General features: G+C 51.9%; 1 protein-coding gene across 2 annotated transcripts; it reads left to right on the top strand.

Annotated features, from left to right (window-relative positions):
* The first annotated feature begins 542 nt into the window (after positions 1–542).
* SMG9 (SMG9 nonsense mediated mRNA decay factor) lies at positions 543–20318 on the top strand. 2 transcript variants are annotated; one of them, XM_071209292.1, is made up of 15 exons: positions 549–648; positions 783–903; positions 3792–3947; positions 6144–6218; positions 6300–6567; positions 6665–6762; positions 8215–8327; positions 11611–11722; positions 13740–13835; positions 14196–14281; positions 16929–17035; positions 17806–17913; positions 18090–18218; positions 18487–18631; positions 19804–20318. In XM_071209292.1, the coding sequence occupies exons 3-15, from the start codon at positions 3798–3800 to the stop codon at positions 19880–19882; spliced, it is 1566 nt and encodes a 521-aa protein (XP_071065393.1). In that variant the 5' UTR covers positions 549–648; positions 783–903; positions 3792–3797; the 3' UTR covers positions 19883–20318. The 2 variants fall into 2 exon arrangements, with proteins under 2 accessions (XP_058136347.1, XP_071065393.1); XM_058280364.2 differs by having other exon boundaries at positions 543–903.
* Positions 20319–22589: the final 2271 nt, after the last annotated feature.

The following is a 22589-nucleotide window of genomic DNA, read 5'->3' as shown; positions in this document are numbered from 1 at the left end:
CATGGTTCTATCCTCGACCATGTTCTGTCTTCCCACTACCTTCAGAATAAGACCTGACTTTCGAGGCTTTTCAGGATTTGGCCTGCCCACTTCCGCTGCCTCATCTCCCACCCCGGGGGAACCCTAAGGTCAAGCTAGTCTGGATCTTTCTCTCGGGTTCCTCTTAGGCCTTGCAGGCTTTGCTTAACTGTTCCCTCTGCCTGGATCCCTGCCCTTCCTTCAAAGCCCTGCCAGACCTGCGCCCTTTCAAGTGATTCGATCACCTGCGTTTCCCTTCACAAACCCGGATCTTTTCCCTGGCACACGCCAGGTCTGATTCACTCCTGTGTCCTAAGTACTCATCCAGCACAGAACACAGAGATTCTTCCGTGCCGCCCCACCCCACCGTATCCTGCCAACATCACTAGAGAGGTGGGAGTTGAACCCGAAATACCCAAACCCTCCTTTCTTCTCGCTCCTCCCAGACAGCGCCAGGCCCCGGCGGCGCGCATGCGTACTGAGGCAGCGCCGCAGGGCCCTCCCTCCTCCCCTTCGTAATCCGCATGCGTGCTGAGGCCAACCCTTCGTCAACGCACGTTCAGTCTGGCGCCCCCTCTCGCGCCCTCAACCCGCAGCGCATGCGCAGGGCCAGCAACGCTCGGCCCCGCGGTATCGCTTCCTCCTTTTCCTCCTTCGGGTGGACCTTCCTTGGGTGGCCTTCCGGACGCCGCGGTCGGTTCTAGAGTGGCGCGTGCTTGCTTTTTCTCTCTCTCTCTCAACCCTACACCTCCCCCTAACCCCAGCCTCCTAGACGCCATTTACAGGCCGGTACCGGAAGGTCCCTACCCCCTCGCGACCTCGTAACCCGCTGTGGGAGAGTGCGCGCCCCGCCGGACCCCTGGAACCAATCAGCACCCGCCTGAGGTAAGGGGCCCGTGTGCCCGCGAAAGGCACGGGCACCGCCTGGGGGCGGGACTGGGGGCGGGGCCCGCCGGCGATGCCCCGCCCCCGCCCCCGCCCCCGCCCCGACGGTTAAACGGTCGACGCCCCGACGCGGGGCGGGGCTGACTGAGTAGGGAGCCACGAACGGCGCCTGAATTACTGGGGCCCCGGCAAATAATGTGTAGATAGGTGCCTCAGTGCTGGGAGTACCCTAATCGAGAGCCCTACAGACAGACCCTTAAATACGGGAGAGGTCCTCCAAATGCTGCGTAAAATGGAAACTTCAGTTGTGGGGGTCCCGTCGGTCTCTGTAAATTCCTGGGGAAGCACACTGAAGACTACGTAGACACCTGAGTTCTAGGGGCGACCCCATATAGGAGATTTTAAATAGATGTTTAAGCATTAGGGAGTCCTTAGAGTAATATGTAAATAGACTTAAATTCTGGGGAGGGTGGGGTGTCCTCGTTGGGGCGGGTTTAGATATAGAGTTAGGAATTGGGAGAGTCTCCCCAAATAATTCACAAGGAGACACTTAGATTCTGGGAGATGCCTATAGGGGATTTGTGAAGAGATGGCTTAAGTACTGAGGAAGCCCCTTAAAGAATGTATTATTCTCCTCTCAGTTTCTGAGAGATCAAAATAATGAGTCCTGTAAATAGACTGTCTTTATGCATTTTGGAGGGATCCTCAAAGGGGCCTGTAAACAGTATTGGGCGTCCCCTAGATTATGTGCAGGTAGACCTTTAAGATGTGGGCGCTAACAGCCCATAGGGGCCGTTTAATAGACTCAAATACTCAGAAGTTCCTAGAATAACATGCAAAAGGACACCTTCCCAAAGGAAGGAGATCCTCATAGGTACGTAAACAGACACTAGTATACTAGGCAGAACCCCAGAGAGGCCTGAAAGCAGACCCATAAGTCCTGGAGAGGTTTCCAGAATAATGTGTAAGCAGACATTTAATTGCAAGGGAGGCAGAATTCACGAGTTCTGGGGGGAATCCCCATCAGGGACAGTAAACAGTCATTTAAGTGCTGAGTGAATCATTTTCACACATAAACAAGCACTTGTCTTCCTGTGTCTGAGAAGGCAAAGTCTTCAAAGCAGTTTGTGGTTGGGGGAGAGGTTACTTAGAGCAGTGAGAGAGGAGCTAGACAAGCCCCCCGCCCGGCTGGCGGAATTATCCCTACATCCTGTAAACAGACGCTTTAAGTGCTAGAGAAAGTCTCTCACCAACAATCTGTCAGTGTCACTCTGTACTGGGGTGGGGATGGGGAGAATTCATAGAGTGATTTAAGCAAACTTTTACTATAAAGAGCCATAGAGTAAACATTTTAGGCTGTGCAGGCTACAGTCTCTAACAGCTACTCAACTCTCCATAGTATAGAAAAGGCAACCATAAAGTTTGTAAATTGATGAGTGCTGTTCTGTTCCAATAAAACTTTATTTACCAAAACAGAGGGGGACTAGATTTGGCTCATAGGCTCTAGTTTGCCAACTGGACCCCTGAACAAGAGCAGATGGCCACATAGAGTCCTACAGTTAAGTACTCATAGACCTCTCTAAAATGATGTGTAAACAGCCAGGAGAACTTCCCCTGGGGACCTATAGACACATACTTAAATGGTGGGGAATAGGTTGTAACAGTGTTTAATAGATTAAAACTGGTGAGACCTTGAAGTGAAATGTGGAGTATGAGGAATGGTAGATCATCAGGAATGCAGACACTGAAATATGGAAGGATACCTGGTGATAAGCTGAAAATAGGTCTTTGAACATTGGAGTCTCTCTGCCCCCTACATATATCAGTGATGTGTAATAAAAGAATAGTTGCTGCACTGGGGATCATGCTTCTTATTTGTAAGAAAACTCCTTGCTGCATTTGGGGAAGGACATGTTCATTTTTATGTGAGCCTATTTCTATGAGTTAGACGGGTGATTAATAGTTGAGAATAGGGAAGCAGACTTGGCCCAATGGATAGGGCATCCGCCTACCTCACGGGAGGTCCACGGTTCAAACCCCGGGCCTCCTTCACCCTTGTGGAGCTGACCCATGTGCAGCGCTGATGCATGCAAGGAGTGCCCTGCCACGCAGTGGTGTCCCCCGCATAGGGAAGCCCCACGCTCAAGAAGTGCGCCCCGTAAGAAGAGCCGCCCAGCGCGAAAGTAAGTGCAACCTGCCCAAGAATGGCGCCGCACACACGGAGAGCTGACACAACAAGATGATGCAACAAAAAGAAACACAGATTCCTGGTGCCGCTGACAAGAATAGAAGCGATCACAGAAGAACACACAGCAAATGGACACAGAGAGCAGATGAGGGGGGAGAAATAAATAAAAAAGAAATCTTTAAAAAAAAAAAAGTTGGGAATAGTTTGGGCTACATGTTAAAAGAAGATAGGAATGTATTTGTTTCTCACCACCTCCAGAGAAAGGAATTTTGGGATATATGATAGAAGATATATGGGACCCATGTATCTTGTGTGTCATTCTACCACACTTTCTTTCCATTAAGTTCTTTCACAGTTCAAAATGGCTGCTTGAGCTCCAACTTCCACACCCACATTCCAGCCAGCCAGAAAGAGGAAGGAGCCAACCATCTGTGAAGGAAAGTTTTCAAGAATGGCAAACCACATTTGTGGAGTCATTCCATTGGCCAGAATTTCTCAATAGCCATGTTCCCAGTTAAGAACTGAGGTTTCTTTTTCTTTGGAAGAAGTGGAGAAAGGGTATTGGGAGCCAGCTGGTACTTGGTACCACACCCACAAAGTTCTCCTTCGAAAGAAATTGCCTTCAGGTAGTCCAAGGGTGAGTCGAGAAGAGTGGGGAGAGACGTCTCTTTACTCTGAAATCCCCTCCTTCTCTTCCTAGACGACCATGTCTGAGTCTGGTCACAGTCAACCCGGGCTCTATGGGATAGAACGCCGGCGACGGTGGAAGGAGCCTGGCCCTGGTGGCCCCCAGAACCTCTCTGGGCCTGGTGGTCGGGAGAGGGACTACGTTGCACCATGGGAGAGAGAGAGACGGGTGAGTGTCTGGGCCTGAAGGTAGCTTCATTCATCCATTCGTTCCACAAATGCTTATTGAACACCTGTCATGTGCCAGACACTGATCTAGATGCTGGGAATAGATCCATGAACAAAACCTTCCTGGAGTAAGAAGATGGAGCGAGATAAAGGGGACTTTTAGATGAAACAGTCAGGGAAGGCCTCTCTAAAGCGGTGGCTTTTGAATAAAGACCTGAAGGAGGTAGGGGAGCAAACCATGCTGAAATCTGAGTGAAGAGCATTCTAGATAGAATAACAAGTGTGAAGGCCCTTAGATTGCCCATGTCTGGTACGTTCAAGGCATAACCAGGAGGCCAGTTTGACTGCAGTGGGTGGGAAGGAAGGAGGATGACAGGAAATGGCATCAGAGAGGTAACTGGAGCCAGATCCTCATAGGACTTGGAAAGCCTTGGAAAGAACTTTGACTTTCACTCTGGGTAGGGTAGAAGGTAACACTTGGGACAGGTTTCTGAGCCATAAAACTCTGAGCAAACATGAGGAATAATTTATTCAGCACAAGCTCTTTCTTGTTCCTTTTCTTGGGTCACAGTATAAGTGAGAACACACAGTCTTCCTTCCCTCCACACATATCCTTCTGGGGGAATGTTACCCTTTTCTACTCCTTCAGCTTCAGTTCCCAAACAGGCAACTCCCAAATCTCTGTCTTCATGTCTGACTTTGCGGCTATCTCCAGCAATCTGCTGGCTTGCCCATGGGTTCCTCACTCCCCCTGCTGACCTTGGCATCTTCTCATGTCTCCTCCTCCTCCTGTAACCCCGTATCACTGGCTGGGTTAACGCCCAGTGGGCATCATCCTGGATGCCTCACTCCCCCCTGCCCCCAGGCCAATCAGGCACACCCTCCTCCTCCCCACATGCTTTACCTTCTACCTCCTGAATCTATCTTTTTTTAAAAGATTTATTTATTTATTTATTCCCACCCCCCCATCTGTTCTCTGTGTCTATTTGCTGCATCTTCTTTCTTTGTCCGCTTCGCTTCTGTTGTCAGCAGCACTGGGAATCTGTTTCTTTTTATTGCGTCATCTTGTTGTGCCAGCTCTCTGTGTGTGTGGTGCCATTCTTAGGCAGTCTGCACTTTCTTTTGCGCTGGGCGGCTCTCCCTATGGGGCACACTCCTTGCTCGTGGGGCTCCTCTATGCGGGGGACACCCCTGCGTGGCACGGCACTCCTTGCGCGCATCAGCACTGTGCTTGGCCCAGCTCCACACAGGTCAAGGAGGCCCGGGGTTTGAACCGTGGACCTCCCATGTGGTAGATGGGCGCCCTAACCACTGGGCCAAGTCTGCTTCCCTGAATCTCTCCACCCCATCATCTTCTTTCCACCCTCACAGCCTTGGAACCTGGTATTATCCACTCTTACCTAGACCTTCTCATCTGTCTCCCCCCAAGCCTCTGAAGTTCTCAGCCTGTCTGTCTTACCTTTCTTCCCCCACAGCCTTTCTTCTTCCAAAACACTTTCATAGTTTCTTTTTGGCTGTTCTTTATCATAAGCCAATGATGTGAACAGTTTAAATAAGTATCCCCAGTATAGGGATGAAGAAACTGAGGCCCAGTGAGGGTCAGACACTCCTGAAGTTACTCAAGGAATCAGAGAAGGACCAGGACTCAAACCCAGGTCTCTCCCCTCTCTTCAGCCGATGGGGTATGAAGCAGGGGAGACATGAAGCAGGCACTGCGTGGGGCTAAGACTAGCAGATGGGACTGGGGCTCTCAGTCAGTGAGCACCCCAGTGTGTCAGGTGCTATGCTGGGCAGTTTACAAGCCCTGTCTCCTTTCATCCTCATGACAGTCCTCTGAGGAAGGAATTCCTGTCCTCATTTACCAGGTGAGGAGACTGAGGCCTAAATGAGGGCCTTTCTTCACCCAAGTTCATAAAGTTACCAAGTTTGAACCCTGGGTTCAAAGCTTGGCCCTGCCACTTACTGGCTGAGACTCCAGGCAAAGCCACTTAAACTCTCTGTGCTGCACTTTACTCATTTATGAAATGGCGATAATAATAGTATCTGTCTCACCAGGTTGGTAAATTGAGGGAGTGAATATGTGAAGGCATTTAGAATAGTGCCTGGCACATAAAGGCCCTTCAGGATCCTCCTTGGGAGTGTTGAGTAGAGCCCTTGGGAGCCATTCCTGAGTGCACTTCCTCCTTCCTCCCCACAGGATGGCAGCGAAGAGACGGGCACTTCTGTCATGCAGAAAACCCCTATCATCCTCTCAAAACCACCTGCGGAGCGCGTGAGTAGAGAAGATGGTGGAAGGGATTAGGGCAAGGCTCTCCCCACCTCCCCATTGACTGGAACTTTTTCACTCCCTTAGTCAAAGCAGCCGCCACCTCCAACCCCAGCGCCTGCTGCCCCACCTACCCCAGCCCCTCTGGAGAAACCCATCGTCCTCATGAAGCCACGGGAGGAGGGGAAGGGGCCTGCAGTCTCCACAGGTGCCTCTACTCCTGAGGGTACTGTGCCCCCACCCCCTGCAGCCCCAGCACCACCCAAAGGGGAGAAGGAGGGGCAGAGACCCACACAGCCTGTGTACCAGATCCAGAACCGGGGCATGGGCACTGCCGCGCCAGCAGCTGTGGACCGTGAGTTGGGGCTGGGCAGGATTGGGGGTTGGGAGCCGGCACCGCCCCCCAAGCCCTCTTAACTCATCCTCTGCTTCCTTCCTTCTCCTGTCTCCAGCCGTCGTGGGCCAGGCCAAACTACTACCCCCAGAGCGCATGAAGCACAGCATCAAGTTGGTGGATGACCAGATGAATTGGTGCGACAGTGCCATTGAGGTGTCAGGGCTTGTCTCCCTGCCTGAGCGTCCCTAGGTGGTCCCCTACCCTACCCCCCTCCACCCCTGCCTCTGGCCTCTTGGTAGGCAGCACCAGCCTGGACAGTTTTGGGGGGAATTAAGAAAGTCCTCAGCTAACCGGGGCTGAATTTCAGCAGCTTGTGCTAGTTCAGCTGTGCCAGTTGATAAAGTGCTTTGATACTGGTTGGCAAAGAGGTACTCCCACTGCCACCCTAGTGCCCTGGGATCTCCTGCACCACCCCACAGCAGAGGGTCTTCCAGACCTTGCTCCACTGCCTTTCCCAGCTGGTCCAAAGCTGGCCGAACCAGTGTTAGCTGTTTTGAATGCCACTCCTAGGTCTTCCCCCTCCATCCCAGAGGCCCCTGCTCTACTTCACACCTCACATTCCTGGACCATCTTACCTGCCTCCATTCTCCCAGTCTTTAGAATTTTCCCTCTCCTGCTGCTTTTTCTTCCTGATACCTGCTACACCCTGCTCAAGCTTTGCCACACTTGTGCCCCCACCCCCCACCCCCATTCCCCAGCATCTGGACTCAGGGTAGCATGTTGGGCCCATGTATTACCTGGCTCCTGCCACCTCTCAACCTCCGCCTCACATATATCAACTGGGAAGCTTTCCTCAAAAAAACCCAATGTCCAGGTCCTCAGTGCAATCCAGTAGAACTTTCTGTGGTAATGGAAATGTTCAGTATTTGTACTATCCAGTATGATAGGCATTACCCCATTTGTGGCTACTGAGCATTTGAAATGTGGCTAGTACAACTGAGGAACTGAATTTTTTACTTTGTTTTAATTAATTTAAATTGAAATAACCACATGTGGCAGTGGCTACCATATTGACCAGCACAGCCCTAGTTTGATTTACTGCGTTTGTCGTCAGGCTTGGGAGTAGCTTTTTTAAAAAAACCTCCCAAGTGATTCTATGAGGCAGCCACAGTTGAAGACATAGCTGTGTCTTCTTTGAGGCATGTCTCGTTTGCCCCCTGGTGGTGAAAGTCAGCAGAGGCAGTGGCCCAGAGGCGCAGGTCCCAGGAATTTCTAGGGCTCCAGATTCCACAGCAAGAACCAGGACTGATTTCCCCTTCCAGGAGTCCACCCAACAGCCCTCACTTACCAAGAACTATCTTCTCCAACCTTCTCCTTAGTCCTCTGCACTCACCTTCTCTCTTCCTTAAGGTCAAACTTCCAGGCTTTTCCACTTCACAGGCCTCACAAATGCTGTTCTCTGTCCAGAACATTCCATATGCCCCCCACCCCCAACTGCCACTACCGCACACAAAGACCCTTTGCCCAGTTGAGATGATTAGAGAGTTTTTCTTCATATCTAACAAGGCAGGTAGGCAATCCACAAACATCCCTGGGGTCACCCATGTCTGCCCAGTGCCAACAGTTTACAGATTTAGAGAGCCCACATCTCATGTCTTCCCACAGTACCTATTGGATCAAACCGATGTTTTGGTGGTTGGTGTCCTGGGCCTCCAGGGAACGGGCAAGTCCATGGTCATGTCGTTGCTGTCAGCCAATACCCCAGAAGAGGATCAGAGGTGAGGGTGGCATTGGGAGTATGGGAGGCAGGAGGGAGGTGGGCACCCACCTGGGGCAAGGGAAGGGGGGCCTGGGGGTTGCAGTAGTTTTACTGAGTGACCTTTTGAGAAGTTGCTTCCCTTCCCTGGGCTCATTGTCTCTGATGGGGGTGATGAAGGGCTGGACCAAATCTGTGTGTAGCTCCAAAGTATCCCATCTTCTTCCTTCCTGTCTTGCTGCAGGAAATGCTGCAGAGCCCAGCCAGGAAGTAGAATTATATGGCCATTAAGGCTTTGGATGTAGGCCCACCTGAGTCTCAGCCCTGCCACTCACCAGTTGGTTGATCTTGGGCGGGTTTCTTCATCTCCCAGTATCCTATTTCCTTACCTATAAAGTGGGATTTGGGAGGATGAAGTAAGATCAAGCCAGCAAAAAGTTAAAGAGCACCTGGCAGAGAGCAAACACTCAAAGAATGGAAGCTGATATGGCCTGGGAAATGGGGTAGGAAGAGAGCTGGATGCAGGGAATCGGGCTCTAGCCCAGCCTCAGTCTTGTGTCATCTTGGGACACTGGCTGTACCTCTGTGGGCTGAGGACTGGACCTGAGGATTCCCTTCCTGAATGACATCCATAGTGACTGTGATTATGAAGATAAAGGGCTGAAGGCAAAGTTAGGAGAGGATTATAAGGGTTGGAGGAGTTTAGGAGATAAGAGCCCAAAACAAGGGGGTAGGGGTGGGGGGCAGAGAAGGAAAGGGAGAAAGGCAGGGATTAGTGCATGAGAAATTTATAGTCTAATTCAGGAAAAATAAAAATGGGGGACAAGAAAGGTAGCCCTTTGGGGTTGTTTGAAACAGCCTCATTAGAGTTATCACCAAAAAAAAGGGATTTGTTTTTTTATATAGCAGGTGATATTACCCTGGACTCCACAGACGGGCATCAAGGAGTCCCTGAAGTCCCTAACACTATATGCAGAATTTTGCCCCCATCTACAGCCAGACTTTTCTTCTAGGGATACGTAGTGTTCATCAGGTCTCAGAGGGAGCCAGTGGAGATCAAGAAACGGTTACCAACAACTGTTGTGAGAACTTGCAGCCACTAGGAGCAGAGCTGCGAGGTTTCTCTGCTTCTCTCCCATGTCTGCCCCTTCCCCTCTCTCCTCTGCTCACTTGTGACTTTAGCTCAGCGAGGCTCCACTTTGCAGTGGCTCCACTTCTCCAACAGCATTCTTTCCATTGCAGCTTTGCCTCCAACTAGCAAAATGTTCCCCATGGCTCTTGGTTCAGATCCTGTGTAGAGAGATCTATTGGCCCAGCTTGTCTTTTGGAGCCATGTCAGCTTCTGGTGTGGTGAGCTTTGGTGCCAGCACTTGTCACCTAATCTTCTAAGTTTCAGCTCCTAATTATCTTTGTAATTCACCTGCTTTCCACCTCCTCCACTCCCATCTCCCTGGTTCAAGCCACCAGCATCTCCTCTAGAGGATTCTAAGAGCCTCTAAGTGATCTCCTTGCTTTAGTTCAATTATTGAGTGCCAACTATGTGCCAGGCACAGTTCTAGGTGCTGGGGATACAACAGTAAATAAAACGTTCGTGGGTTTTTTGTTTGTTTGTTTGTTTTGGTCTTCATGAGGTTACAGAGCAAAAAAAAAAATTTATTTGGCTTATTTAGAGCATGATAAAACAAGGGAAGGGGATTATAGAGAGCATGGTGTGGGGGCTGGGTTACGATGTTAAATAGGGTGGTCAGAGAAGGTTTCACTAAGAAGGGGAGGTTTAGAAAAAGCAGACTTTGAAGGAGGTAGAGCATTTCAGCAGAGGAAACGGCAAATGGAAAGCCCCTGAGCTGGGAGCTTGCCGGGGGTGTGCAGACCATTGTGGAGGCCATGGAGCTGGAGCAGAGTGAACGAGAAGGGGAGCCATGGGAGATGAGGTCAGAGGGGCAAAGCGAGGCCACCAGGACCGGCCTCATGAGCCATTATCCACTCTTCACCTGACAGTCCTCACCACGTACCAGCAAGGGAGAACTTTTCAAAACCAAAATCTGGTCTCCTCACTTCTCCACTTAAAACTCTGCAGAGACTTCTCCTGGCTTGTGGCTAAAGCTCCAGCTCTTCATGGCCCCACAAGAGCCTCCCATCCTGCTCCCAATCCTACCTTATTCCCACTACTCTGATCATACTGGTTTTCTTCCATTCCTCATACTAGCCACCTGCCCTTTGCCTGGAATATTCTTCCTCTGCTTTCTTCCATCCCCATGTCCCTAACCCCCTCTGCCTAATTAGCTCCCCTTTTCTCCTTCGCCCCGGCATCACATTCTCTCCAGGGCAGCCCTCACCAGCACTACCAAGTTATCCCCAGTTGCAGTACCACAGCCCTCTCTTTCCTCACTCCCACAGTTAATGATTGACACTTATTTATGAGCTAGACCAGAAGCTCCATGGATTGGAGACTTCGTCTTTCTCGTTTATTGCTATATCCCTGATATCTGGCACACAGGAGGCCTTTAGAACAGAGCTTCTGAAATGGAAGAATGCTTGTTTTGTGTCAGACAAGGCATTGAGCATCTCAGGGAGGTAGAAACTACCCTTTGAGAGGTAGATGCCATTATTATCCTGATTTTAAAGGTTGAAAGTGGTAAAATCACTTGTCCAAGGCATGGAGTGACCAAATTGAGCTCAGTGGTTTGGGACAAGGTCCAGTTCTGCTTTCTTGGCCATCCTATCCCCAGCAGCCAGGACAGGTAGAAATGTGGGAGACTGGCCTGGCTGGAAACCAAGAGACCAAACTACCTTTCATCATGCATCTGGGGGGTATTCAGTGCTGTGTCCCCAGTGCCTGGTATCTAGCAGTTACCCTTGGAAATTGCCAGCTAATCATCATACAGCACTTGATATCAGATACTGTTCTAAGGGCCTTACATATATTAACCTTGCCAGAACCCTAAGAGGCTCAGTTATTGTCATCTCTGTTTTACAGATAAGAAAACTAAGGAGAGAAAGGTTAAGGAACTTGCACATAGCCCCACAGCCAGGAAGAGGCAGAGCTGGGTTTGAATCCCAGCAGTCTGGCACGGTTCCTGCTGTTACATATCTCAGTCTACTCCTCTGTTAAATGAACTGGCATATCTCATGAGTAGGAGGGAGGTCAGAGATTACAGAGCATGACCTCCCAGACAGCGGGGCCTGTGGATGGAAGGCTTTGAGGGTGGAAAGAGACCATGTCTCATACCTGTTCACAGGGTCACACTCTGGAAATATCAGAGGCCAAGAACCAGAGCTCTCACGCCCCCTCCTCCTATCCACAGGGCATATGTTTTCCGGGCCCAGAGTGCCGAAATGAAGGAACGAGGGGGCAACCAGACCAGTGGCATCGACTTCTTTATTACTCAAGAGCGGATAGTTTTCCTGGACACACAGGTGCCTGCCCCACCCTGCTGCATGCCCCATTCACCCCATCCCCAAATGTTAAGCCAGAATGCTGCCTGGGTTCCATTTGATTCCAGCCAAGCCATAGACATGCTGGGCACCATTGAGCAAGTTGTCTAGTTGCTCATCTATTTTGCCCACAGTAACCTGAAGAATAGTATAGTGCCTAAAAGGGGGGCTCTGCATAAATGTAGCTCCTCAGGCCTTCACTTTTTTCATCTGTGAATGGGGGTGATACTTGCACTCAGCCTTTTAGGGTGCTTCTGAGGATTCAGTGAAACCGTTTAGCAGAGTGGTTGGTACAGGACTTGGCACCTGGTTAGCATTCAGGCTGGACTCTTGTTGGAGCTGACCTGTCATGTGTTTGGCAGCTTTCCTCGGCTTCTTCCCTGCTCTCAAGCCAAATCCATATCCCTTAGCCCAGCATTTGGATCCTGTGTGACTTGACTCCTTTGGAAACCACCTACATGTGTGTGACCTTGGCCAAGTTATTTAACATTTGCATTCTACAGTTTTTTGTAAAATGGGCAAAATAATATTGTGTACCTCAGAGGGTTTTTGTGAGGTTTCAATGAGATACAAGTAAAGTCCTTACAACAGCACCCAACACATAGTAGCTACTCAGTACTCTTAGCTGTTAGTAGTGACATTATAAGAATGTTCTTGCCTTTTTGCCCCAGCTAATGCCTTCTCCACACAGGGTTCTGGAATTTCACTGCCTCCCAGAAGCCTTCCCCTTCTCTGAGCACCCACTCTTGTCCGTGTGCACCTCCCACCACAGCACATAGTCTGCTACAGTCTCCTGGCAGGGTGCTGCTCCCTCTCCCCACCCAGCTGGAGTGCTTCAGGGGATTCGGGGCCCTGGCTCTCTTGGTCAGGACTGAGGCCCAGGGCCTGGCCCATTGTCAGTGCTCACTACGTGTTGGTGGAGCCCAGGAGTCTGGTCACTTTGGGCACTGATGACATGGAAAGTGGAAAATGTTCTACTACATGAGATCTGTGTACAGGTCCTGTGCAGGCACCACTGGGACCAAGAGACAAATCGCATGAGGCTGTGAGCTGAGTCAGAGGCCAGAGGGGGAGTGGGGCAGACCCAGAAGTTAACACACCAGAGCAGAGAGACTGGAACCCAACACTGCCCTGAGTTTTAAAAATAAGCCACTGGGAAGGCCTCTTTATGAAAGAAGTCCACGCACTGCAGTGAGAGGTTGATAGACTGTCAAGCTAATTTATCTCCATTAGTGTTTAAATTCATTGCTCCTTTTAGAAAAATTTGGTGAGCTCACCACTGATTGTTTCACATCCACTGATGCATTTTTAAATCCTCACCAGTTTTCACGCTAACTTTTTTTTTTAATGATGAAAATAATCTTTTTTTAGAGAGAGAGAGAGAAATTGTGGGTTTACAGAAAAATTATGCATAAAATACAGGATTCCCATATCCCACCGTATGATTAACACCTTGCATTGATGTGGTACATTTGTTATAATTGATGAAAGCACATTTGTATAATTGTACTATTAACTGTAGTACATGGTTTATTTAATAACCTTTGGTTTTTTGACTTAAGTAATTAATTACCTTAGCAAAGTTTTTGTTGTTTTTTTTTTCTTATTTCTTCCTGCTCCCCACCCTCTCCATTGTCTGCTCTCTGTGTCCATTCGACCTTAGCAGAGTTTTGAAAGCATTTGCAAGAACTACCAACAAAAGGACATGACTCATTCAAGTAAATGTTAACTTTATTAGCACTAGATTTCTTTCCTTTGAGCAGGAGGTACTTCGAGAGTGATAAGACTACATAAAGGAGTTGAGGAAAATTTTTATCTGCTCTGAAACTTTTTACTTTAACTGACTAGATCTATACTAATTAGAAGCCACCTGCTTGTGTCAATGAACTTATTTTGTCCATAGATAAGCAATTTAGTTACACGTGGAACTTGGGTAGCTATGAGACTCCCTAGGATCGTGGGCCCCAACCCCGTTCCTGACAGCCCTGTCTTCCTCCAGCCCATCCTGAGCCCCTCCATCTTGGACCATCTAATCAACAACGATCGCAAACTGCCTCCAGAATACAACCTTCCCCACACCTATGTTGAGATGCAGGTGAGGGGCCAAGCCGGGATGGGAGGTGAGACCTTGCTCTCCCATGGGGGAGCTTGGATATGGATTGCCCCTGGTTTCTGCTGCCTGTGAGAAGAGGACGGCAGAGAGTCAGCTCTGGTTTAGGCCCTGGCCCTTCCCCTTCATGCCTCAGTATCTAGCTGTGTCAAGTGGAGGCGACAAGTCCTGCCCTGCATGATTTAGGGGTGGCCAGTAAGGAAACTGCCCAGCACAGTGCTGGACACATTGTAGGTGCTCAAAGGTTCTGAGACCCTTGCCCTGCCTCCCTCTCAGCCAGGAACTGGGATCAGGAACCCCAGTCCTGGCCCTCAACTCCATTGTCCCTTCACACTCACCCTTCAGTCTCTCCAGATCGCTGCCTTCCTCTTCACGGTCTGCCACGTGGTGATCGTCGTCCAGGACTGGTTCACGGACCTCAGTCTGTACAGGTAAGGAACTGGTGGAGGCAGAGACAGGAGTAGCGAGGCCAGAGACCTAGGGCCACTCGCCCAGGGTCTCACAGGTTCCATACAACAGCCTTTAAATATGTAAGTCAGGGCTGGTCACTCCACCTAGCTCCCTGCTCCCTTCCCCACCCCCTGCCCACAAATATTTACAACCTTCCACTGACTTGGCATGTTGCTTAGAATAAAATCCAAGGTCCTTCCTGTGCATGGATTACAAGGTCCTACACGAGCTGGTCCCAGTCACCGCTCTGACCTTTTCCCCCCTACTCTACCCCACTCCCTCCCCTGCATTGGTGGTGGCCTGTTCCTTGCACAGTCTGGGACCTCTGCACACCTTACCCCTTAGCTGGAAACACTCCCACGGATTTCTTAGACTCGCTCTGTCATGTCCTTCAGGTCAACCTCAGGCCTTCCTTGGCCATTTAATGTAGCATCCCCCATTATACCCTCCTCTTACCCTATTTTTTTCCTTTGTTGTACTTATCACTCCTGACAGGTAATAGATCTCTTTGTGGTCTGTCTCCCCATTAAAATGTAAGCCCTGGGAAGGCAGGGTCCCCAGCCCCTCACACATTCACCATTCACCTTGTTGAATGAATAGCTGAGGAGCTGGCTGTTCTGGTCCTCGGAGTCTTGTTGTCCATCTCCTCTGGGCATGTGTCCCCCAGGAAAGGAGAGGGAAGGGGCCTGAGCAGAAGTCCTGCCTGCAGCAACAGGAGGCTTCAGAAATGTCCCCAGACAGAACTGACTCAGAACCTGTGGCCCAACAGTTCCTCTTGGCTGCAGGCCCCAGGAGACATCTGTGGGGGAAGCCAGCAGCCTTGGGCACAGGCACAAGCAGAAGGAAGGAACAGGAACTCAGGGGAGAGGAGAGCTGAACTGAAGGAAGCCAGATGGCTCCCAAGCCAGGCCACTGGGTTTGAATTCCAGCTCTTACAGGGTGTGTCTTTGCCTCGCCTCATTTCTTGTTGGCAAAACTATTTTGTGCAGATGGAGTGAGTTAAAGAATTTAAAACATTCAGCATAGTACCTGGCACATAGCAAGCACTCTATAAATGGGAGCTTACTGTTTTTATTAGTAACCCTAGGAACAGGAATGAGCTGTAGGTCCAGCCGACACCAAAATGACTTGCTGAGGTAACCAGCTGTTGTGGCCAGATCTGAAGCACCCTCTCCCACCACCATCTTCCCCTCGAATTCATTCATTTGACAAACATTAAACATCTGTTTGTTGGGGATACAGCAGTGATGAGCACAGGACTCCTTGTCCTTGTGGAGGTGTTGGATGAGGCAGTGGCACGTAGTGGAGCCTCATTTTTAAGCCAGAGTCTACGGTGGGCTTCTCAGAGTAGGTGAGCCCCTTGAAATTGTGGGCAGTGTATGTGTGCATGTCTGTGTGTGTGTACAAGAGTGTGTGAGGAGGAATGTCCACAGCTTTCATCAGATCCCATTACACTTACCTTACATAAATTTGTTGACTTTCACACATTAAAAAATATTATTTAAAAATAGTAAACTTGTAAAAATTCGTATAATTGGCAAGGGTCCATGGATTAGTGTCTGAGAGGTTTATTTCTGAATTTCCTAAAATTGTATGAGAAATATTAGGTAAATTTGGCATTTTTCTGAGCATGACTACCTTTCATCAAATCTTCAAAGGGAGCCTGCACCCCCAGTGTCTTCATTTGCCACGGCTGCTGTGACAAATACCACACAGTGGACGGGCTTAAAGGACAGAAATTTACGGTCTCACAGTTTTGGAGGCTAGAAGTCCGACATCAGGGTATTGGTAGGGCTTGCTTTCTCCTGGAGCCTGCGGTGTTCTGGCCATCCTCTATCACATCTTTCTCTTCTGGTGTCTGCTTCTCTGATTCCTGCTGACTTCTGACTTCTTCTGACTGACCACCCCAAATCTCCTTTGTTTCTGAGCTCCCCAGCCCCTCACATGTTCACCATGCACTTTGTTGAATGAATAGCTGAGGAGCTGGCTGTTCTGGTCCTCGGAGTCCACTTCCTCCGGGCATGTGTGCCATCCCCCAGGAAAGGAGGGGTGAGTGGGCAGGATCAAGGCCCACCCTGGTTCGGATATTAACTAATGACATCTTTTTTTTTTTAAGACTTATTTATCATTTATTTATTCCTCCCCCCTTACCACCTATGCTCGCTGTCTGCTCTCTGGCTCTCTGTGTCCATTCGCTGTGTGTTCTTCTGTCTCCTTGTCTTCTCATCTTCTCTTTAGGAGGCACCACGAGCCAATCCTGGGACCTCTGATGTGGGAGAGAGGCGCTCAATCGCTTGAGCCACCTCAGCTCTCTGCTTTGTTGTCTCTCATTGTCTTTCCTCCGTGTTTCTTTTTTGTTGCATAAGCTCACCTTCACCAGGAGGCCCCCAGAACTGAACCTGGCACCTTCCACATGGTAGCCAGGAGCCCAGTTGCTTGAACCACATCCACTTCCCACTAATAACATCCTCAAAGGGCTTGTTTATAAGTGGGTTCACACACACATGAACACAGGTTAAGACTTGAACATATATCTTTTGTGGGGGACCTGATTCAATCCCCAGCACCCAGGCTATGGGAGATGGGGTACCCGTGGGCATGCAACAAGCTCTCCCTCCAATCCCCAAGGTTCCTCCAGACAGCAGAGATGGTGAAGCCCTCCACCCCATCCCCCAGCCACGAGTCCAGCAGCGCCTCAGGCTCTGACGAAGGCACCGAGTACTACCCCCACCTGGGTGAGAGGCTCTTGGGGGGTTGGGTGTGGAGGCTAGGCAGGAGGAGGGAAGGCTGCGAAGCAGGAACACCCGAGGGGCGGGGGGGCAGGGAGCTGAGAGCAGCACTCTTGAAAGCTGGGAGGAGGGAAGTCAAAGAGGGTTAGCTGCTGTTCCTCTAGGGTACACATCCTTCAGTCCAGCTCTGGCCACCCCGGGGCACGACCACGTGGCACTGGGGCTGGCTCTGTGATCAGACCAGGAGCCTCTTGGCAGCAGGACCCAGGTCTGCCCGTTTCTGGGTCCCTGGCATCTCCCTTCATGAGGCTCAGAAAATGAGTGTCAGTGAAGCTGAGAGGCCCCGCACCCTGTTCTCCCTCCTCCAGCCTTTGCACAGCCCGTTCCTTCGCTGCTGTGTCGTCCTCTGCTCTCCTGACACACTTCCTTTGCAATGGTCTAGTTCATTTTTCACCCCCACCCTGGGCAGGGTCGTCCCTACCTCTTCTGGCCATGAACAGCCCCTCGTGCCTCTTTCTCTCACACTGCTGCCCACGTGGCCCCCTTCCTCATCTGTCTTTTTCATCTGACTAGGGGCTCCTTGAGGGCAGAAACCAGAACTGCCTCATCTCTGGGTCCCCATCATCTCTCCGCGGAGTGCCTGGGGCTAAAGTGAAGTTTCCTCACTGTTCACGCTGTGGATCTGCGCTGGGGGGGGAGCGGTCCTTGGCGCGAGACAGGAGGAGACCCTGAAGCTGAGCCCTGTGCAACGACGGCCTCTCTCTCCTCTCACCCAGTCTTCCTGCAGAACAAAGCTCGCCGGGAGGACTTCTGTCCCCGAAAGCTGAGGCAGATGCATCTGATGATCGACCAGCTCATGGCTCACTCCCACCTGCGCTACAAGGGTGAGGGTCCCCAAGCCCCAGGCCCCTCAATGCTGGCTAACGACCTCCTAACTCCTGACCCAAAACCATGGCACAGGCCCCTGCCAAGTTTCCCAAGTCCCCATTCCAGAGGCCCAGCTTCCTTTCTCTCTCACACATACCATAATATTTGCAGGCTGATTTGTTTTCTTCTCCAGGTACTCTGTCCATGTTACAATGCAACGTCTTCCCCGGCCTCCCACCTGACTTCCTAGACTCTGAGGTCAACTTGTTCCTGGTGCCCTTCATGGACAGTGAAGCAGAGAGTGAAAACCCACCGAGAGCGGGTACGGTCACCCCTCAGGGGAATCTGGTCCGTAGGGAGACAGCTCTTTCCTTCATCTGGGGTGACATAGGCCCCCCCAGCCCACTGGAGACTCTGGCCTATCCCCAAGGGCCTTGTGAACCTTAGGCGCTTGTTTCAGAATCGTGGATGTGCAGGAGGAGCTGGGCCAGGGCTCCAGTCTGAGGTGCTCCCTGAATTTCAGAAAGCTGGTTGGCTGGGAGGAGGACCCTCAGTAGGCTCTCTCTCCTCCCCTCCCCCCACCTCTCCAGGACCTGGTTCCAGCCCACTCTTCTCCCTCCTGCCTGGGTACCGTGGACACCCCAGTTTCCAGTCCCTGGTGAGCAAGCTCCGAAGCCAAGTGATGTCCATGGCCCGGCCGCAGCTGTCGCACACGATCCTCACTGAGAAGAACTGGTAGGTGCTCTCAACAGAGGGGCGCCGTCCTCACCACCCTGCTGCAGGCACGGAAGGGGTACATGGATACCTGTGTGACCTCGTTACGTCTCCGCCCCCTCCAGACCTGTTGTCTTTTGTATTTTGTTTTTGAATACTCATAATTGCTCCCATCTTATAAGCCTCTTCCATGCCAGACAACATACTGACGTTTCACAGGTTTTGATCTTCTTCATCAGCCAGTGAGGTGTAAGTCTTTTTACTGACTTACTACAGGGAAAATTCAGGCTCAGACAGAGAAAGTAACTTGCCTAAGATCACACAGTGAGGAAATACCTGTGGCCAGGGTCATTTGGCTGCTAGGAGTAGACCAGTCAACCTGATTGAGCTTGAAGAGGCTTTATTATTATAAGGACCTGAGTGCCTGAGAGTAGAAAGCACAGCCTCATACAAGACGGGAACCAGAAAGCTGGCAGGGACCGCAGGAGCTGCCCTTGCCAGGTCTTGCTGGGTTGCGTGATCTCCTTGGTCCCCTTCCTTCTTTCCGCCCTCTCTGCCAGCGACTTTCTCCCCGCGCCTTCACGTGGGCCTGCACCACCTCCCCATCCTACTTTATGCAACTTTCCTTATCCAGAGCCCACAGCAGATGGATCCAGGTCTGCCTCCATCTAATTCCCAACTTCTTTAAAGGAGAAGTAGATGGGCTTGGTGCAGCCGCTAGCTGGGCTGCCCAGGGTCTGTGTGCAGTTGGCTGAGGCCAGAGGGGCAGGGGTACAGGCTCAGCAGGAAGCCACTTACTGGGTGCCATTGGTCTAATCCAGGGTCTGGCAGGAATGGGGAGAATTTGGGGGTGGGAGAGTTGAGCAGCTGCTGTTAGACATTTCCAGTCATCACAACACTGGAGAGAGGTGGAGGTGAGAACCCCCACCAAAGACCAGCACCAAGCGTGGCGGGGAGATCTTGGGTTGGGAGGAAGGACTTGAGGTCCTGGTCCAAGCCCACTCCCTTCAGCCTTGCTGACCCTGAGTGAGGCAGGAGAAGCCGGGCTCCCTCCTGTTGGTGCCGGCATCTTCCTGTATCCCTGTTGAAGAGACCAGCCCCGAGAGGCTGGTGCACTGGCCTCCACTTGCCCATCTGTGCAGGGCGGGCCTCAGCCAGCTAGGGCAGCCCTGACTCTTGACCTCCTCTCACAGGTTCCATTACGCTGCCCGGATCTGGGATGGGGTGAAGAAGTCCTCTGCCCTGGCAGAGTACAGCCGCCTGCTGGCCTGAGGCCACGGAGAGGAATGGCCCACGGGTCCCTTTCCGGGTCCCAGTGGACATGAGGGAGCACGCACGTCCTCCACCCGGCAGAGGACAATGACAGCAGGTCTGACGGAAGAGGGACGACTGCCTCCTCTGGAGCCGTGAGGTGCCCAGGGCCAGGCCCCTCCTCAGTGGTGGACCGTCCAGGTGGCAACTTAGAGGGATCCTTTCCCCCACCTGGGACAGGGTGGCCCATCCTGAGTCCTCACAGGACAGGCGGTGAGAGGAGTCTGAGTGATCATCCCAGGAAGCCCAAGTTCTAGTGCGACCTCCCTCTGCAAGGACAGGGAAAACAAGTCCCTTCCCTGACTCCAAGTCCTTTCCTGTAAGGTGAGACAGGGTCCGAAGGGCTTCTTCTTGGGGTAGATTTGGTGATTGAAATAAATACGGTCGTGCAAGCCTGTTCGCTAGTCCTCTTAGTCCCTCTCCCACAGCCCTGACCTGGAAGGAGGGCCAACTTGGGATGCAGCCCTTAGGGGCAGGTTGTCCGTGGCTCCCCGGGGAGCCTGAGTTTCCCACCAGAACACCTCCACTGTTCAGAGGGCTGGCAGGGCGACGGGCCCTGCCGTCTGCTATGAAGACAGCCCCTAGAAAGGGGTGTTCCTCGTCCCTGGGACGGGTCACGCCCCCGTCTCCATGTGCTGTGCGAGGCAAATAAAGGACCCGTCGGCTCCATGCCCTGGCTGCGGCTGCCTGTCGGCCCTCACTGGAAGGCACCTGCGTTTGGTCAGATGCCCAGTTAAATACCGTGCCTGCTTGTAGCTGAAAAGCAGGGCATGTCCTTCCTGAAATCCCATGCGTTAACTGTATGCTTACCCTTGGTTGCTCCAGCCCCTGCGCTTGCTCAGATGCCTTACCTGACAGAAGATCCCACAGTTGGTTAAATGTGGTGGCATCCTTCCCTCGTAAACGTCACCTAGCCTTCCATTTAAACCCAGGCCCTCCGCTCAGTTAAACACACCGTCTCCCTCAGTAGTCCCCTCCCTCACCTCTGCTCATAACAGCACGTGATCTTAAGTCAGTGTTTCCCAAAGTGTGTGTCTCCAGATGGGTCTGTCGGCCCCACCCACCTAAAGTTGTCCCTGACTGTCAAATCTTGCCACTCCACCCTGTTGGGAAATGCAGTTTTTGGCAGCTAGTGGAGTCTTTCGTCTACCTGTTCTTGACCATGAGACTTAGGCAGGGTGCCCCACTCCCTGGGCTTTCTGCCAGCTCACCTGAAGGTGGTCCTTGAGACCCTGCAGAGCTCTGGCACCCACTGCCCTCGGATGGTGTTGCTTCTAGATCCTTGACCTCTTTCCCCAACCTGCACAGAAACCCCTTAACTGCCTTCTCTAACTAGAAATCTGTGCTTCCCTTCCTCATCAAAGTTTACCTGTCCTCTGAGAAGGAGGGTGACTGCCAGTTGACATGGGGTTCACCAGAGTGGGAAGTGACCAGAGAGGACACAAAAGCAGTGAACAGGGAGGGCACAGGAGCACAAGACAGCACATGGGCCGGGTGCAGGGGAGCTGGCGCCTGACTTTCTCACTCCCCCAACACCACCCAGCCTGGGGACCAGTGGCGCCTGTCCCCCAATCCCTTCCCCGCCACCTCCAGCTGGCCTAGGCCCGGGTCTGGGATGCAGAAGCCCCATTTGGGAGCTTGAGTCAGATGTGCAGGGAGGCTGGATCGGTGTGCTCTGGGTGTCCAGGGCTGCTGTGAGAAGGGTCAGGCGGAGCGTCGGTGGGTGGTGGCAAAGGAGATGCCACAGGCGGCCAGGGTGCCCAGTGTGGACATGGAGAGGAGCTCCTGGAGGGAGGCAGAGGCACCGCCAGCACCTTGGTGACCTCCATCCACGGTCCCTGGACCCCGACTAGGATTTTGTGCAGGGGCCAGCCTGTCTGCTCAGCCAGCTGGGTGAGGGAGGATCATCCAGGCCAAGGACGTGGCGAGAGCCTTCCAGGGAGTGAAAGCAGGTGCAGGCCACACGCCGCGCCCCGTCCGCCCAGCGCGGACCTCAGGTTGGTGCTGCAGGCCACCGAGGCTGTGAGGCAGATGTGCTGCTCCACGGAGCCTCCTGGATGAGAAACACTGGGCACGGCCACCAGGAACACGGGCTGCATGTGCCTCTCAAGTTCCCTCACCAGGGTCTCCTCCAGCGGGTGGAAGTTGTTCTTGGAGAGCAGAAAGACCCTGCGGGCCTTCCCGCCCTCCGCTGCAGGAAACCAGAGCACGGCTCGGTGGTCTCCACACCAAAGAAGTCGCCATGTCCCATGGCTGCCCGGGCTCCAGTGCACTGTGCGGTGGCTCAGCTCTGGAGCTGGGCTGCCCAGTTTAGGTCCCAGCCCTTTTCCTACCATCTGTGTGGCTTTGGGCAAGTCAGCAACCAATTTGAGCCTCCATTTTTTTACCTGTAAAATAAGGTAATAGTTATACGCACCTCCTAGGGGTGTGATGATGATGCATTGAGTTTATGGGAATGGTGCCTTGCACAGGGGGAGTCCTTGATAAATGCCAAATGCCAGCGCCAACTGGGGCCAGGACGTTGTCGCTGGGTGCCAGGATCCACACTGGCGGCCTAGCGTTTATGCAACTCTGAGTTTTCAAATATATGAGCCAATAAATGCCCTTTTTTTGTTAAACGCAAGTGATTGGTCTCTGTCATGTGTGACTGAAAAGTGCCACTCTCAGG

This window comes from Dasypus novemcinctus, chromosome 18 (genome assembly GCF_030445035.2).
Source record: "Dasypus novemcinctus isolate mDasNov1 chromosome 18, mDasNov1.1.hap2, whole genome shotgun sequence".
Lineage (NCBI taxonomy): Eukaryota > Metazoa > Chordata > Mammalia > Cingulata > Dasypodidae > Dasypus > Dasypus novemcinctus.
This window is presented reverse-complemented; position numbering and strand designations above follow the sequence as displayed.